General features: G+C 43.3%; 1 protein-coding gene across 5 annotated transcripts; it reads right to left on the bottom strand.

The window, feature by feature from the left end:
• Positions 1-963: 963 nt before the first annotated feature.
• Positions 964-17700, bottom strand: snapc4 (small nuclear RNA activating complex, polypeptide 4). Of its 5 annotated transcripts, none has more exons than XM_030723796.1 (22): positions 17453-17700; positions 16938-17051; positions 16820-16863; positions 16620-16698; positions 16339-16394; positions 16137-16259; positions 15731-15871; positions 15561-15645; positions 14958-15039; positions 14741-14842; positions 13793-13865; positions 13538-13702; positions 13295-13445; positions 13096-13202; positions 12865-12959; positions 12690-12784; positions 11934-12025; positions 9943-11493; positions 5067-5717; positions 3174-4101; positions 2735-3039; positions 964-1566 (listed from the first exon to the last, which is right to left on the bottom strand). In XM_030723796.1, exons 2-22 carry the CDS (start codon positions 17047-17049, stop codon positions 1471-1473), a joined length of 5133 nt encoding a protein of 1710 aa, XP_030579656.1. In that variant the 5' UTR covers positions 17050-17051; positions 17453-17700; the 3' UTR covers positions 964-1470. The 5 variants fall into 5 exon arrangements, with proteins under 5 accessions (XP_030579656.1, XP_030579653.1, XP_030579655.1 ...); XM_030723793.1 differs by lacking the exon at positions 17453-17700 and adding an exon at positions 17419-17444 and having other exon boundaries at positions 16339-16364; positions 16603-16698; XM_030723795.1 differs by lacking the exon at positions 17453-17700 and adding an exon at positions 17392-17412 and having other exon boundaries at positions 16339-16364; positions 16603-16698.
• Between the last annotated feature and the right edge of the window lie 326 nt (positions 17701-18026).

Raw genomic sequence — 18026 nt, 5'->3', positions numbered from 1 at the left:
TGCAAACATGTTACTAATTGTTCGATAACAATTAGTAAACAATCATAATTTGCTAATTAGCCCTTTTATTGTTAGTAATCAACTAACCATTTATTGCTTCTTTTAATCTAATATTAATATTTTTTAACACTTCTACTAATAATTACACAGCTGCTGCCTGTTAGAAACCAGTTAGGGCACACAGTGACTGCATTTCTATCCACCAATCACCACTGGCAGGCCGCGTGAATGAAACTAACCATCTTGCTACAATTCAGTGTTCTGCTGGAAAGGCTTGAGTCTTGACATTAATGTGGATGTTACTTTGGCATGTGCCATTCACCTAAACATTGTCGTAGACCAATCACTTCCCTATGGTAATGCGACTCCCCCACAGTTGTGGTATCCCAAAGCAGTACAGAATGTGCTCCATCACACCACAAAAACCCACTCAGGAGAGGCTGGAGGAGCACGCCATAGAGCTCTGTGCTTTCACTGTGCATGGGTCACAGCTCTTTTGGAGACATGAGGGGGACCTGTATGATATTAAACAGGTGACTTGAATGCTGGCTCAATAGTGTGCACAATAGTTCTGTGTTCAAATACTGATCTACATGATAAACAAGATTATAGATGAATAGGAGCTGGCTTTAGGCAGTTTTCTGTGTTGCCATCTACTCACTGTATTGACAGAAAATGTAAGAAAGAGGAAGAGGCGAAGGATTAGAGAAGTCTGAGGGGGAATCACTCACAGCCAACAGGAAGCATCATCTGACTGAAACAGGAAGTTGTGTCACAGTAGAATCTTGGAAGTCTTGAAATTTTGCTAACACGAAGACACGCAAACAAGTGATGAGAGCCACAAGCCCAAGGGCTCTCACAACAGATGTCACAAACAGGAGGCAACAACTTTCACTTTCTCCCACAAACAGGTGTGCACACAAATATACACACGCAGACACTTTCATTTTGAACAAACCTCTTTATTAGAAAATAACATATCTTTTGCAAACAGAAGCTGAAATTTTTCAGCAGTAAAAAAAAAAAGACAAGAAAAATGTCTTAGTGCAATTTAATCAGTTATTCAAAAATTACTATACACATCTAACACTGACCCTTATTTCCTTATACTTCCCTGCTGATCACTTTCCAGTCATTTCGACTGATCTCATTCTTCTGTTGGAGATCAGTCTCACGTCAGTCTGTAAGAACTAACCTCACAGTCTTAGAAAGCAAAATTCTCCAAATATCATCAGTACACTCAAAAGTCAGATTTCTGAGGGTCCCTGATAAAACAGAAAAGTGTCTCTGTGGCTTTAAATGTTTGTGAACTCACCCAGAAAAGCATTAATGTTTATATAAAAACAGATGGGAATTATAAAGAATTGTACACTAAAGGTCACTTTAACCTGAGAAACTGAACATGTGACCCGAACATACAAATGAACATTTTTTTCCGGGAAAGTGGTGATTTGATTTCCACGCCTCTGGTCAGGTCTCGTCTGTAGTGGGTCCGGTGACATCCATGATCCCTGAAAAGTGACTGGCTGAAGCTCCAGAGGTGTCACACAGCAGGTGCTTTGATTTCTGTGGAGCGAAGCAAAAATGTCTCAGCGTTTTTCTGTCTCTGTTATGATGTCTGATCACCTGAGTCACTGCAGAGGTTTATTGTGCTGTCCACTCCGAATGAAGCTTTAACTTTCCATAGTGATCCAGAGTTATTGAATGGCACAATATCATTACCATTAGTGCTAGTAATTGCATTCTTGTTTCATTTTTTTTTAAATTGTGGTTTCTCCATTTCATAAAATGACTGAAATGTGTTTTATTATGGTCTAAATTCTCTAAACAAATTAATTTGTTCTTTAAATGGGGATATTTGTCAGACCATTAACAGTCCATTAACATCAGAAAAGAATGAAAATCAGTAGATTCAGTCAGTTTTAAGAAGTTTAACTATACTGTGCAGGCAAATTAAATCTATCCAGGACACTGAGGCCTAGTCTGGAGTAAGTAAAATACAGTACAGCAAAGATACTTGAGGTATTGCAGCTTGGATCACTTGGTCAACATGAGACTCGCTTTCTCATTTCAGTGGTCTTCCTCTCAGACGCACAAAGAAAAAGACATGAGTCACACTAGCTTCCCCTTCTCTGTGAGGCAGAGGGCGCACTCACATGAACCAATGTGGAGAAAAATCCCAAAAACTGTGGACTCTTAACTTTCGCTCTGAGTGATCATTTTACATGTAAATACAGCCAAAAGTTACAGCACCACTGCTGCCTTTAGCTTCTGTCATTTTATCTGACTACCTCTATTTAATATTTTTAGAGATTTCAGCAGCACAGAACAGCAGTTTGGAAATGGCAGATTGATTTCCATTACTTTTAGTGGTATTTGGGTATTATTATTAACACTGGAATCAAGTGGTGAAAACATTGCTGAAACTTCAGTTAAGTTCTTTTTTTCTCCCTTTAGATGAAGAAACACCTGATCTCAGGAACGGATGGGCTTTTATTGGGTTGCAGAGATCTCTGCATAAAGAAACTGGATATTGAATGCATTTATGCTTGACTGCCTGTAGAAACAGCTGCCATCACATATTAAAAGTATAGAAAAGTTGTTGAGCAGAACTTTGCTGAGAATTTGTGGAACTTGCAATACATGTGATCACAGAAAGCATGAGTGCTGTGGGAATCAGTCCTACTGTGATAAAACCAGAAGATGAAACTACCTGAAAATACACAAAACCCACCTCAGCTCTCCTCCGTTTTGCCATCTCTTTGAGTTTCTTTAGATCCACCTCCTCTTCTCCTTCTACTGCCTCCTCCTCCTGTTCCTCATTGGTCTGGCAGGTTTCAACCTTTCTCACTGGTGGCAGGGTAGCCAGGAGTGCAGGTACAGTGAAGCAGGATAGGAAGCGAGCCTTCAGCAAACGGTAGGCAGGGTTACTCGAGAAACGCTCAGCGACCAGCTGACGCACTGCCTCCACCTGCTCCTCCTCCTCTTCCTCTTCTTTTTTCTCCTGCTGTTGCAGGTGGTCAGAGCTGGCAGAGGGGGCTGCAGGGGGACGCAAATAAACACACGTGAGAACAACCTGGGGAGTTCATGGAGGAGCAACTACCAATGATCAATCATCCAGCACCTCATTTTTTTTTTAATCAGTTGGGAATTTATTGAACAGGAGAGCTCACCTGCAGTCAGGTAGTTTGTGTGTGGTTGTTTTCCAGCATGTGTGAAGTCCGAGGTGGAGTCTGGCAGGTCTGCTGGAGGTTGAGGTGGAGGCTCATTGGAGCTGTTTTTTGCTGCTGCTTCTGCGCTGCTATCAGGCTTGGAACTCGTCCGGGGCCATCGGGGTTTGTTGCCTTCGCGCAGCAGCTGCAGGGATGACCTTAGTAGGGACTTCTTGGCACGGAGCAGCGCACTGAGTGTGCTCAGATTACCGACAAAGGGTGGAAGGTAGGGTAGAGCCTCGCCCTCTCCTGGTACCACCACCCCTCCCGACCCACTTAGCCAGTCATGTACTGATGCTAGGGGTTCCAAGAACATCAGTGAGGGGTCAATCTGCAGCATCACCTTCCTGAAGGGCCTGGGCTCTGGGGGGTCCACTTTGACTGTGCCTCGTTGTGAGAAGCTGGTGGAAGACAGTTGGGGACAGAAGGGGAGGGAGTAACAGCCATGGTCTAGGACAGTTGACTGGACTGAGGGTGGGGCAAGAAGTGGGTGAGACTGATTCAAATTGAGGAGGTTTATCGGTATAGGCACAGGGGACGGTTTAGGTGCAAGCGGCCGCAGTCCTCTGGTGGGGAATTGGACATGTGGTGGGGGTGGGGATCGGCTTAAATCATTCCCGGAAGGAGGAACACTTTTTATTACTGCCATCTCCAGGCCTTGGGGCGGGGCTTGTGCAAATTGGACCAGGCCTGTAGGAGTCATGACCCACATCGACTGACCAGGAAGTAAATGCAACCTAGGCGGCTGACCCACAACTGGAGTCTGTGTGCTCACTTTCCCTTTCGAGCGTGCACGGCGAGCGCTAGAAGCACTACGAGTGCCGCCAGCACTGCGAGAGCGCTTCTGCTGAGAAGACGAGGCAGAAGTTTTTCTCTTCTTGGCTTCAGCCTGCAAACACAAACCAAAGAGACAGACTGAGGAGGTGACACACAATAGACACCTGCTAATGAAAACAAGCAGCTAATGAAATGCAGCAGTCTCCTGTTTTCCTGAACTTCAAATCTTTTGTAGATATTTGGGTGGTACTAAAAAGGCAGCTGTTAAGCATTTCATGATGCTGGGTCCAGACCGCAGGATAAGGTGATTAAAGAGCCAGAAAATATTGTGGTGACTGCTAAAACATTAGACAGACTATATGGCTGTCCCTGATTGCTCACAGCTTCAGCTGCAGGCAGAACCTTTTTCAGTTTTGACAGTTTTGGGGGGGGGGGGGGGGGGGGGGCTCTCAAATGTTCACAGTCAGCACTCTTGTAAACCTCTTATTTTCCCGCTTCTGGTTATCCACTCGCAGATGGTGTACCACTGCTGATCACAAATAATGTGTGTATGGGTGTGTGTAGTGAGAATAATTACCTATGTCCCAAACGTTTCAGTGGTTGCACTGACACATACTGTTATTCATATTTGGATGTTTAAAAAAAAAAACCCAAGTGTACTAGACAAATTTGAGGTGCTTTATTTAATTAAAAAAAAAGGTTCTTCCATTGTTTAACAGACGTCTTTTATGAGGCAAATGATAAAATGTCACATAGTTTAGTCACCAAACCAACATGATTTTCTGATTCAAAATCAGTGTTCCAGCACAAGAAACTGTGGACTCTTCCAAAAGACATTTTTCTTGAGCTCAGAGTTAATACCGCACGAATGGTGTGAGCAACAAAACGCACTTTCCACTTGAAGCAAATGCACCAATAGGTGTAACTACCAATCCCCAGGCAGTAGATTAAGTTACCATCCAACATGAAGAAATTGCTGTTTAGGAGGCAACTAGATGATTACACTACCCGCATGTGCACTGCTGTTTTTACAATTGTGTGACTGAATTAGGGCTGCAAAACAGAGTCTAGTCTTACCTTGGCCTGAGCTTCTTCCTGCAGAGATTTGGCTTTATGAGTCAGCTTTCGGACCCGCTTTCCATCCACATCTGTACTTGTCCTGCCCACACACTGGTCATCCTTGTTGCTCATCACCTGCTTCTTTTCTATTACTTCCCTCTGTCTTTTCTTCTCCTTGGTCTGGCCAACAGGAACACTGCTGATTGGTTGCTTTGAGACAAGACAAAGGTGACTCAAGTCAGAGCCATGCTGAATGGGGGTGGGGCCAGGTGTTAAAAAAGGGTAGTTGTGGTCACTGGAGAAACAATCAGGTGGGCATGGACTGGTCAGACTGGAGGGGAGTGGGACTAAACTATGGTTTAGACTTGAAGGCACAGCCCTGTCAGAGCAGGAAGGTGTGTCAGACTGGGGTGGGGGAACGGAGAGGTTCACAGAGGTCGAAGAGTCATCTGGTGTGAGATGAAGAGATGTGAGTGAGGAAGAAGAGATAACATCAACAGCAGGAGCTGTAAAAGATGTGGCTTTGGAGGAGCAAACAGTCTGAGGTATTTGCTGAATGGGAGCACTGCAGAGCTGGTGAGGAGGAAGGGGCGAGGCAGAGGAGAAGTTTGAACTTTGGATACTGGCTGTCTTTAGTGGAGCCGACATTGTGGTCTTTATGACTTCAGCCTAAAAGAAAAGCAAAACAAAAACAGAGATGAGCCACACCAGTGATGTTAAGATCAACCCAATGAGTCATTTGAAAGAAGGTTTTGTGGTCCTTTACAGGAGATGTAGAGGTCTTTCAAATGTTATTTTTTTTTTAGAAGAAATACTTTTTCGGAAGTTTTTCTTTTAAAAGGGACAGCAAAAGAAAAGCCAGAATTTCAAGGGCCCTGTGTAATCAGACAGATTTGGTTTGTATATAGCACTTTTCTCATTCACCCACACACACACACTCATATAAGAATTTTCTATAAGTGCTTTCTATCTAACATTCACAGACGCACAATCACACTCCAAGCACATCGGGGAGCAACTTGGGGTTCAGTATCTTAGTCGCTATTATTCAACACATCATCTTACAATCAAAAGAAGATCTGATGAAGACACTTTGGACAGCCCATATGCTCCATTTGGACTTAGTATCACACCTGCAATTGTTTGGAAGAGTCTTGTTGATATTGTGTGAGGTTTCTCATATTTTCTAATAAGGTCTACTAGCATGCAACTCACCCCCGACACCTCATCAGTTGAGCTTGCTTTTGTAGTAGGCCAAGTTTCTCACAGTAGGGATGTTTGATTTGGCTCTTGCCTGGCATTATGTTAGTTTTAGCCAACTTCTGTCCACAGATGAAAGGATCAGGCCATTAGCCATGAGACAGATCGCTCTTTTGATACTGCCTACAGACAGGTGGTGTGGCACCTGCATTGATGGTTAGTCGTTGGTTGCTCTGTACAAGATTTCATAGATTTTGTGATACTGTTATTGTTCTCGCTGTCAATCAGGGACACTGATGTGTCTATATCAGGGGTCTCAAACTGCAGGCCTCGAGGTCCGCTGTCCTGCAGGTTTTAGATCTGTCTCTGTCTCTGTGCATCTGAGTCAAATAGAGAAGTCATTAGCAGGACTCTGGAGAACTTGACTGCATACCGAGGAGGTAATTCAGCCATTTGATTCAGGTGTGTTGGATCAGGGACACATCTAAAACCTGCAGGACAGGAGCTCTCGAGGCCTGGAGTTTGAGACCCCTGATATAGACACATCAGTGTCCCTGATTGACAGCGAGAACAATAACAGTATCACAAAATACATATCATTTGGCATCTGGGCGACTGTACTGGGGTAGTTTCTTCAGGATTTTTTTTTTTTTTTTTTTAAAGAGTACAGAATTTACTTCTTTATAGGAAATGAGTGTATACAGAATACTGATATAGTAAAGTAACAATTAATTCAGAACATTTTATGCAGTTATATAAGAAAAAAATGATGTAAGGTTGTCACAAAGTCCCATGGCACACAAGGACTTGCTTTACAGCCCACCCTTCACAGGTGTTAAAGGGCCCTTTAAGTTGTCCTGAAGACCTTTAAAACTTGTAACACACTCGTATGGGTTTTTAACACAACAGAGAACCAGTGTGGTTTTGGTCATGAGCAAAATTGCTGCCATTTCAACCAAAATTAGCTTAGAAATCATTAATAATGGAAATCAATATACCATGATGTGTCATCAGTGGGTGTGCTAAACCTGTTGCAACAAAGAATAAAAAATGGAGAAGAATTTCAGCAGAAATGTAAAATTTCTACTAGAGGAAAGCACACTGTTTGTAGAACCCGCTGACGTGTTGACTCAGAATGTGTTTGCTACAGTGTGGTTGGTCCTGTGGTTTCTGACTTGCACCTCTAGCAAACCAGCATCCAAATATAGACTTTAACCACTGTGTATAAATGCAGTAGATACAAAACCAAACTGACCCATAATGAAACTCTTGTAAACAAAACATTGAAGAAATTTGTGTGAATATTCATGTCCAGCAACAACAAATCAATTACATTTTTTTTTTTGAGTACGGAGTACTTGCTGCTTTTGGCAAAATATTAAGGACACAGAATCATTAAGGGCCAGGGGTCGAAGTGGGCCAGAAATATCCTCAATGATGTTATGACATTTTAGGTAATTTGGAAATAAATCTTACTGGCACTTTCTATGATGTCAAACCAAGTATATTTGTGTGTGATGCAGCCAGTGAAGCTATAAGTGGGTGATACCTTTCCTCTCTAACATGGAAAAAAGATGACAGAAAGAAAGGACAGAAGAGGAAGTTGACAGATTCTTTTAAATGTAAATGATAAGGACTTCTCAGCTAATGACATTTGGTAAATTGGAAGACATTTAAAACTTCCTTAATTTTTTTTTTTTTTGAATGGACAGCATACTCCAGTACAAAGTAGTTGGAAAACAGCTGGGCGATCTTCTGCAGAGGAATGGTTTATTTGAAGTTTCAGATAAACCATTTCTCTGTAGATGATTGCCCAGAAACACAGAAGCAGCACTAGTCAAGGTTAAGAATGACCACCTTATGGCTTCGGACAGTGGGCTCACCCCTGTCCTTGTCCCGTTAGATCTCAGAGCAGCATTCGATACTGCTGACCAGAATATTTTACTAGACATCAGAACATACCATTGGTATTAAAAGAATTCCACTGCAATGGTTTGAATCATATCTATCTGATAGATTCCAATTGGTGCGTGTAAATGGGGAGTCTTCTTCACACACAAGTTAGTTATGGAGTTTCACAGGGTTCTGTGCTGGGACCAATACTATTTCCCTCAGGTAACTCCATCCATCCATCCATTCGCTTCCGCTCATCCTGTTCAGGGTCGCGGGGGGGCTGGAGCCTATCCCAGCTGTCATAGGGCGAGAGGCAGGGTACACTCTGAACAGGTCGCCAGCCTGTCGCAGGGCCAATACAGAGAGACAAACAACCTTTCACACTCACATTCACACTCTCATCCACACCTATGGGCAATTTAGAGTAGCCAATTAACCTAACCCCAGTAAGTGCATGTTTTTGGGATGTGGGAGGAAACCGGAGTACCCGGAGGAAACCCACGCAAGCACGGGGAGAACATGCAAACTCCACACAGAGAGAGGGAGAGGCCTGGGCCAAGGTGGAATCGAACCCAGGCCTTCCAGACAGAGCAGATTGTCTATCAATCAGGTCAGTGGTATGATCCCTGTCTACCCCAGTCTGCATAATGAAGTATCCTTGGGCAAGATACTGAACCCGGAGTTGCCCCTGATGCATCCATCAGAGTGCGAGTGTGTGAATGTTAGAAAAGGCATGGAAAAAGAGCACTTGTATGAATGTGTGTATGACTGGGTGAATGAGGCTTGTGGTAAAAATCACTTTGAGCACCAGTCCATTTACCAGATGATACTCCTGGATTATTGTCATAATTGACTATTATGAGGTCACTCTAAAAGCTCCCTGAAAAGCCTTCAGTTGATCCAGAACTACTGACAGTGACTAGAAAGATATTAGCTTCTCTTCCCTGGGTCCCTGAAATTTAATTTTTAAAATCCTTTTCCTTACATAATAAATCTTAAATAATCATACCTTAAAGATCTCATTGTACCTCTATTATTCTAATAGAGCACTTCACTCTCAGACTGCAGGCTTACTTGTGGTTCCTAAAGTTGCTAAAAGTAGAATGGGAGGCAGAGCCTTCAGGCCCCTCTTCTGTGGAACCAGCTCTCAGTTTGGGTTTGGGAGAGAGTCCCCCTCTCTAGTTTTAAGATTAGGCTTAAAACTAGTGTTTACCACTAATGCATTTAATAATTAGTAATTATTAAACCCTTTCCCATAGTATGTCATTTGTCCCTTCTCTCTCTGCTCTGTTCTCTTTCCTCTCACCCCAAATGATGATATTAAATGATAATTTTTGTGTTTTTTGGGGGCCTTGTGAGAATACTGAGAGCTAAAACAACTGCAGGCTATGCAATTGGGTACTTAGCAGTGTGAGAACGTTTATAGTAATGACTGAGTGGACTCGTGGAAGATATTGGAAGAACAGTGGCATCCACAGTAACTTTAGCATCCTTTTACAAACTTCATGGCAAAATGTTGGAAGGCAGCCGTGACTGTGATGCTCAATGCAGCATCTGCTACTGTATTGCAGTTGTTGGATTTAGTTGACTAAATCCATAAAGAGCAGTAAACTTCACAGTCTCAGCAGCAGTAGAGGTCAGCTGATTTGATTACACAAGTTAACAAGTTACGCAAGTACCTTTCCCCACTGCACCATTCCCTACCTTTTGCAAGTAGTAGATTAAATTCAACACGACTGAAAGCAGCAAAAATAATAACTTCTATATCATTTCTGATTGCAAGAAATCTGATGACGGTTACCTTTGCTTCAGTGACTTGATGTGACGCGCTGGCCTTCTGACTCAGTTTCTGAGTCTCCTTTCCATCCTTATTCACGTCCACTTCTCCAGCTACACCTGTATGTACAACCCTATTCTGACTCTCATGATTCTCCATTTGCCCTCTTTCTCTGGGTGGCTTTAGGGTGGTGGGGGAAAGGCAATTCTGGCTGGGGCAGGCAGCAGAAGAGAGGACAGCAGCATGTGTGGAGCCAACAGAAATAGGCTGATTAAGGAATGGGGGCAATGAGGCTGTGAGGCTTTGAGTCAAAGGTACAGCCTGTTGGCTGCAGGTAGGGGCGATATTCTGGAGCATTGGGACCACAAAAACTGGGGGGGTAGTCAGAGTCTGACAAGTAGAAAGAGCAGGAAGTGGAGAAATGGTGACCCCTGCATGAGGAGATGTGTGTTGAGCCGGAGAGGAAGCAGCATTCAGTTGTAAGACAGAATGAGGAATTGAGGCAGCCTGAGGAAATGGCATGGGAGCCACTTGAGGGCTTATATTAGGAGGCACCTGCAGAACAAGTCTGGGTTGGTTCTGAGGAGGCATCAGTGGGAGGAGCCGAGAACGGGGAGTCTGTCTGTCCACCTCAGGCAGCTTCTGCATCTCCAACTTTATCCGCTGAAGCATTCCTGCGACAGTGTTTGCATTCTTAAATTTGACAGAAGAAGGGTCAGCAGGTGGAGTCAGGAACATCACACCGTTCTGCCTCTGATCTATCATCTCCTTACACCCTATGACATCCACGTTCGTGACTTGGAGGAACAACTTGAAAATGGATGTTGAAGAAAGCCCTTTCTTCTCTCCTCGCTCCCTCAGGACATCTATTGCTGTTGTTCTGGTGCTAGCTGGGATCAGCAGGTTGCCGATCCATGGCGTCACCGCAGCCTGAAGCATGAGGTCTATCCCCTGGGCAGTCATTCCTTTCATTAAGAGCGGCTTGCTGGTTTTTGTATTCTTTCCTTTACATTGAGCCCTTCTCTTGAACCTCCGCGCTTGGTGGTGCAGGTGGGCTCGTAGCTGGTCAGGTGATACCATCATCATGGCGCTGCTGTTGTGGCGTTCTTCCCACTGCAACTCCCTGGGATGCGGTCCAACGATCACGGAGCGTCCGAACTTCCCCACAATGGTCGACCGGACAAAATTGTCATTGTGAGCCTCATTGGAGGACACCAACACCACTGGACGAAAGTTCAGGAAGGTGAATGGTTGTGCTTTTTCAACTGGAATCCATTCCTGCATGACTGGGAAGGTGTATTCATCCTCTGATTCCTCCTCCTCCCCCTCCTTTTGTACCGCCACAAGTGTCTCCATTTCTACTCCCTCTGTCTTTTTGATCTGTTTCTTCTCATCCTCACTGTCCATGTACTCTATCTCTTCCTCCTCCTCTTCCCCCTCACTGATCACCTCGTCATTTATTGCCTTGAGGCGTCTCCTGATGTTCTTGTTGGCTGTAGCAACCTTCAACTTCTTCTTGTTCTTCTTCTCATCTCCCCTTCGTCTCCTTGGTGGTTTTTTAGCTAACCCCAATTTCTGTTTTCAGAGTTAGAGAGAGTCACCATGTCAGTGTTCATGGTTTCTAAGTAGTTAAGCAGATTGTAGGCACATTTTCTGTGAACACTGCTAATTTTATTTATTGTTAAATCAAACACATGCAAATAAAATTATTATTAATATCTGCATTAAACAATTATAAGGTATAATTACAATTTAAAATCCAATTTATACTGATGACATTCTATTTATTCTACTTCTCGCCAGTGGTTAACTTTGCATTCATAAAAGTAATTGAATGTAACTGTGTGTAATGAAAGTATCATTTGGTATGTTACCTAAAGGTAACATTACAGTTGGATTATTTCCGTTTAGTTGCTTCCTGTTTTGGTTTCATCTCATTTACAGACCAGATCCTGCAAGTCAGAATCTGGCTGAATCATCAGCTGAATTACAGACCCAAACAACATGTGGTTTACCTCATCTGAAACTTTGACCATTTGCCTCCACGTCCTCATACACTGAGCATCAGTACGGTTAGGAATCTCGGCAACGATCTTTGCCCAGTGACCTGAAAGCAGAAAACACGCAAACATATGCACAGTGAGTTCAAACGTACAAACACTTCACAGCTGCGTGTGTCACTGTAGCTGCTTAAATTGTTAGTTCAGAGCAGAATCACGGAGAACATTCATGGGTGTAGTGAAAGAGGATATGGAGAGGGTTGGTGTGACAGAGGGGGATGCTAAGGACAGGGTGAGATGGAAGCGGACGACGTGGTGACCCCTAAAGGTACCAGCCAAAGAAAGAGGAAGGTGGCTATCAAAAAGCCATGCTTAGAGAAAGGAAACAGGGAGAAAAAAAGCTGAGGTATGCCAAATTTCACAAGAACTGGAGTCAAATTTGACTTTTTTGGTTAAAATATCATTAATATGGAGGTCAGACAGTGTCTACAGTCATCTGTAGAACACAGTGGAGACCTTTGCGTAACACCTTATATATTTATTGTCTTTATAAAATGTAATGTTTATGAAAGTCTAGATTCAGAAATTGAATTCATGTTCTCATTCTGCTGGCAAGACTGTTACTAGGTTATTGAGACAAAATACAAGCAAAGCTGCTTCCAGGAAAGATTTTGGGCTTGTGACATCATTTTGTGTGATTATGAAGGCTGTTGTTGATATTGCAGCAACATCCTTTTAATATGCTGCTTTGTAGGTGTGTTTGTGACCCACCGACTCCATGTTTCTCCACCAGCTCCAGTAGCAGCTCTCTCTCCTTCCTGTCAAATGGCCCTCTTTTTGTCCCTGCCTTTAGACAGTCATAATACCTGCATGCAAAAACACACACATCTTAACTGAGATCCAGATAATCAGATGGACTCTGTTCTGTCCCCCAGTCAGGTATTACCTGTCTCTGCAGCCCCCATCAGTGCGTCCAGGAACTTCCAACCTGATCTTCCACCAGTTCTTCTCTCCATGACGAGCCACAGCTTGTAGCAGCAACTGACAGACAAAATTGTAACCAGATGTACGTCAGTATATATAAATATAACAAATATCCACAGTAGATATGCAGCAGAATCTCATTGCTTGAGGACAATATGGCTCTGTGGGCATATCAACTTTGTCCCCTGTGTACCTTGTCCTCCTGCTTCGTCCACGGTCCTTTCTTCAGACTTGGGTCTAAAACCTGGTTCCATCTATAGATCAGCTGAGACGGGTCACGACCATCCATGAAGTAACTCACTGAGAGCAAAAGATGTTTCAGATTGTCAATAACTCATCAGTGACATAGAGAGACACACAGACAGTCTGATGTCACAGTGTGATGTGATTACTCTGCGTGTAAGGGATGAAGTTTCCGATCCTCATCTTGTCCACCAGCTCTCTGAGCAGAGCATCTTCAGCCGGAGTCCAACTACCACGTTTCAGTGAGCCAGAGACGAAACGCTGGTACATCTGAAGACACATGAAAGCTGTTCTCCCAGTCTGAGAGAGAGAGAGAGAGACACACAGACAGGTCAAAAAGGGTCACAAAATTCAGACAGAAAGACAGGTGGACAGTCCTCCCTCCTGCTCACCCCCAGCTCTAGTGCGACAGCCTCCCAGTTTCTCTCTCCATATCTCATGCTGATCTCCTTCAGCCGCTGCACCTCCTCCTGGCTCCACCGAGTCTTATTAATGGACGGGTGGAGAAAGTTCTGCCAGAAACAGCGGATGTCCCCTGCTTCCCTCGTCCCTTCAAACTGAGGATGATGGCAAAAGAAGTTATCATCCCAACGCTCTGTTGCTCCTGTGCTTGTTATCTCATTTACTGATTACTTTTCAAAACTCACATCAATGTTGGATATTTTCTGCCAGTCATATTCTTCATATCGATCGCCGATCATCTCCTCTTCCTTCTTCTGTCTGACCATTAAGAACAGAGAATACATTATATTTCAAATTGCTGAACATACAAGATTTCTTCTAGACTGGTAAGATAAAAGCTTTTAATGGCAATGCTTGTAGCAATAGCTTATAATGGGAGTTAACTGTCTCATGTTACTAAATGCATTAAAATATCTGTTAAGTTTCAGAACAAATACTACAAATACATGTTTCTTACTAGAGGGGTGGGCAAATACACTAAGATGTTCTAGTGAAACTCTGCCCTCTGGAGGTGAAAGTTTTAGTTAACGTTTGCAGAGGGTAATTACAAAAATACCGGAGCCTGTCCCAGCTGTCATAGGTCGCCAAAGTGTTGCAGGGCTAACACAGTCAGACAGACAACCATTCACACTCACACCTATGGGCAATTTAGAATCTCTAATTAACCTAACCCCAGTAAGTGCATGTCTGTGGGAGGAAACGGGAGTACTCGGAGAAAACATCCAAACTCCACACAGAAAGGCGCTGTGAGACAACAGTGCTAACCACTGCACTGATGTATAGAGAACTTAAAAACAGGATGAGCTTCATTTTCCTCTGATTACAAAATATTTATCGAGATTTATACAGACAAACCTCATAGACAATGACTTCATGCAGTGGAAGTCTCACTACATCTAAACACACATTTCACGCGTGAGATTCCGATCTGACTAAATTATGAGAATTTAGCCAGGATGAGGACAATTTTTGATTTGCAAAGCACTTAAAGTTAAGGGTGATTGTCAGTTTGTTAGCTGATAACTTGGCAATCTCCCTTCTTGTACAAATATGGTCATGGTGACTACATCCATCGTTTATATAGTCTTTGCCTTCATTCTGCCGCTCCTCACAGAAGTTGATATGCAGCTAACCTGAGTGAGTCGATCTCTCTCTCCAAGTTGTCTATCTGCTCTCTGATTAGCTGCCTGTCTGCCTCCTCTGCTGAGAGCAGCTTCTGACTCAGGTAGTCCACCCTGTAAGAGACGTGCACATGGACAGTAACAAAAAAGGCAGACAAAAGACACTGATAATAAAATTAATAATACCAGTAACGCTAATAATGATAAAAACAACAGTGTGTGATGTTACTTGGAGAGTTTGGGCTGGATGAGTCTCCTCAGCCCCTCTCGAGACACTGCATGAATCAAGAGAGTCTTTTGCCAGCTCTCCCCTAAAGAGACACAAATACAAGAGAAGGTGAAGGGACAAACACTGCTTAGTGGTAAAATGGTAAATGTTCTGGACTTAAAGAGGATTTATTATACTCATTTCCGATCCATATTATTTTCAGGGTCTAATTTGCTTGACTGACAGATCAGAATAATCCCTCTTCATCTTACACTGGGCCTCGGAGCAGCCGCCAAGTTCATCCTCAGTCTGAAAGAACCAGTTTTAACCCCCCCCCCCCCCCCTCCCCATCCTTACAATGCAGCTAACATGTCCTATATTCTGAGTCATGCTCACTTTGACTGGATCCACATGAAACACAGATATGCAACTCAAACAGATACAGATTCAAGGGGCTCATGCAGTAATTTACCTTCACTCATTGGCTCTAACAGTAAAGGTGCTTTCAGCTCTCATATCATAAAGGTATATTACCATCTTATTTTTCTTAGATTTATTTGATTTGGTTTCATTTTGGGTGGGAAAAAAAAAAAGAAAGAAAGGCAGGGGTTTGTTCATTCTTACATCGTTTGATTTTCAGTTTCTTGTCGTCCAGACATCCCGCAATCCTGCTCGCCTTTTCCCTCGCCTCCGGATTGGCCGGAGGACCCTGGAGACATACAGACAAACACAGCCCCTTGTTGGTCGGTTGTGAATAGTAACCCTGTGTCTGTTGTTGTGTATGTATGTCTTACCAGCCCTGTCAGTTTATCCTTGAAGTATGGCTTCAGAAAGCGACCCAGATACATCTTCATTGGATGCTGGTAGGAAGAGTTGGTGGGCTGTTGTTTGGAAGGCTCTTTGATTGGTCCAGACAACTGAGTTACCAGCTCCTTCTGCAGGAGAAACAAACAAACAAACATTTAATATGAACACCAACCTGCTGTCTGTGATTGTCTACCGTCTGTGTTTTATGTCAGTCCTGACCCCACTGTCTGTTGTCATGTGTGAGTACTGGCATGCTGACTGGATGTGCATGCAGCAGTACTCTCCTGATGTCGGTTGGCGTGGCTCAGTATTGACCTGCATTCTGTGGTTGCGTGTCTTTGACCCGATGTCTGTGTACTGACTAGCTGTTTGTAGTTGTGTGTTAGTACTGACCTGCTCCTTCTGGTTTTGTGTTAGTAGTTTTTCCAGCTGGTCCAGGGTTTCTTGGACCACCTGCTGATAGACGAGGTTCATCTGAAGACATGAGTCCACTGATGGCGACAGGCCAAGGTCACTCTGTAATCAATGTAATTATACACAGTTATTTCAGAGTTACTGACAGAGGTACTGACAGTTTAAGGACAGGGTTGCTTACCTCGTCACTGCCGCTGCTATCACCATCTGCCAAACAGAAAGGAGACATTAATTTGTCTTTTTCAATTCTGCAATTTATATGTACCAGAGTTCCCAGTTCTTCCTTTAAAAGTGCTTTCCTCATTTTGAGTGTAAATTATATTTTAGCAGATGGAGACACAGTGACTCTTTACAGAAAAAACAAAACAAGTGACAACATTGTTATGTTCCACAGACACACAGGACTGACTGTGAAACAGCCTGCAGGCCAGCAAGAGAGGGGTACCTGACACAGCGATGGACTGTGTGCTCCCAGCTCATCCTCCAGGTCCTTGATTTCTTTCTGGATTTTATCTTTCTCAGCCAACAGACCTGCTGCAGACTGAATACACACACACACACACACACACACACACACACACACACACACACACAATATTTCTTTTGTATCTTTGCTGAGACACCCATTCACTTCATCCATCAGGTAGTACTGTGAGATCTACCTGTCTGACTGGCCCATCCACATCCTCCCAATCGGAGTCATTATCTAAGCGGAGAGACACACATTAGGTCATTCAGAGACAGACACGCTAAGAGGCAGTTAGAAAGAAAGATGGGTACCTGTCCCACTGCTTAGCAGCTCCAGTTCAGCATTGGTTAGAGACAGATTTTCTTCCAGCTCCTCCACCTCTCTCTGGATCCTGTCTCTCTCTGCTGACAGAGAGACAGACATGTCTGTGGACAGATGGACACAGACAAGGCTGCATTATAATTAATAAGCACCTTTCATTTAAAACCAGCTTATTGTCAGTGATCGTAAAGGGGAAAAAAAGCATCACCGATAAAAACAAATACACACACTCCAGTCAGTCTTCATGAACTTCCTGTTCATGAATATATATTAAACACACACATATACAAAAGAATCCGATAGAAACGATAGTCTTGTTCATTTTTATATAAAGCTGTAAACTGAGTTGAACCGGAAACAAACTCTTTCAGATTCAGTAGTAAAACTACTCGCGACACTACTACTGTACACCCTGAGTAGTAACAGTACACAAATGTCTATGACCTCAGCAGCTCGCGCTACATCGTGTACCTGTCCGTCTTTACTGAGTGTTCTACTATTTACCCTGCACACGCGGCGGACCTCCCAATCAACGCATTTCCGACGTTATCATATACCCAGCAGGCTGTGCGGCAGGAAGATTATGCTTGGATGTTCAGCTGTTCGCGCTCAAGTTCCGGTTCAAAAGGTAAAAAAAAAGCAAGAATCGCGAATTTAGATTTCAGTCTATCACGGTGACGCTACAAGCAACAAATAAGCGAAGACCAAAACAAACCGCAGACTAAAGACGAACCGAAGCCCGCCGCTCCTTCGTTAGCTCCTCCCCCCGATATCACTTCCGGTTGTTGCGCACTTTAATTCAGCGCTTTTTTAAGCCCCCCCCCCCCCCCCCCCCCCATGGTTATATTGTGATAAATAATGCCCGAAGAAATTCTTTACATGAATTATATTTTTTTTATTTAAAAAATAAAAAATATGGCTGTCCAATTAACAAACACACACTTCTTTATTTTTTCTTTGACGTAAACCAAGGTTAATTCATTTACATTAATATCCTACTGTGGCAACAGGTGCGGGAGCTTATTTCTTATTAAATTTTTAGGGTCATAAAAAATACAGTTTGATTTATTCTAAGACAA

Source organism: Archocentrus centrarchus, unplaced genomic scaffold, assembly GCF_007364275.1.
Source record: "Archocentrus centrarchus isolate MPI-CPG fArcCen1 unplaced genomic scaffold, fArcCen1 scaffold_27_ctg1, whole genome shotgun sequence".
In the NCBI taxonomy this organism is placed as follows: domain Eukaryota; kingdom Metazoa; phylum Chordata; class Actinopteri; order Cichliformes; family Cichlidae; genus Archocentrus; species Archocentrus centrarchus.
This window is presented reverse-complemented; position numbering and strand designations above follow the sequence as displayed.

Bases quoted from the DNA above. Each gene is read 5' to 3' on its own strand.
- snapc4 (XM_030723796.1), bottom strand. From the start codon at position 17,049: ATGTCTGTCTCTCTGTCAGCAGAGAGAGACAGGATCCAGAGAGAGGTG. The intron at 12,026-12,689 runs GTGGGTCACAAA...TTCTGCTTTCAG, and splicing joins GGTGGAGAAACATGGAGTCG to GTCACTGGGCAAAGATCGTT. The intron at 4,102-5,066 runs GTAAGACTAGAC...TTGTGTTTGCAG, and splicing joins AGGAAGAAGCTCAGGCCAAG to GCTGAAGCCAAGAAGAGAAA.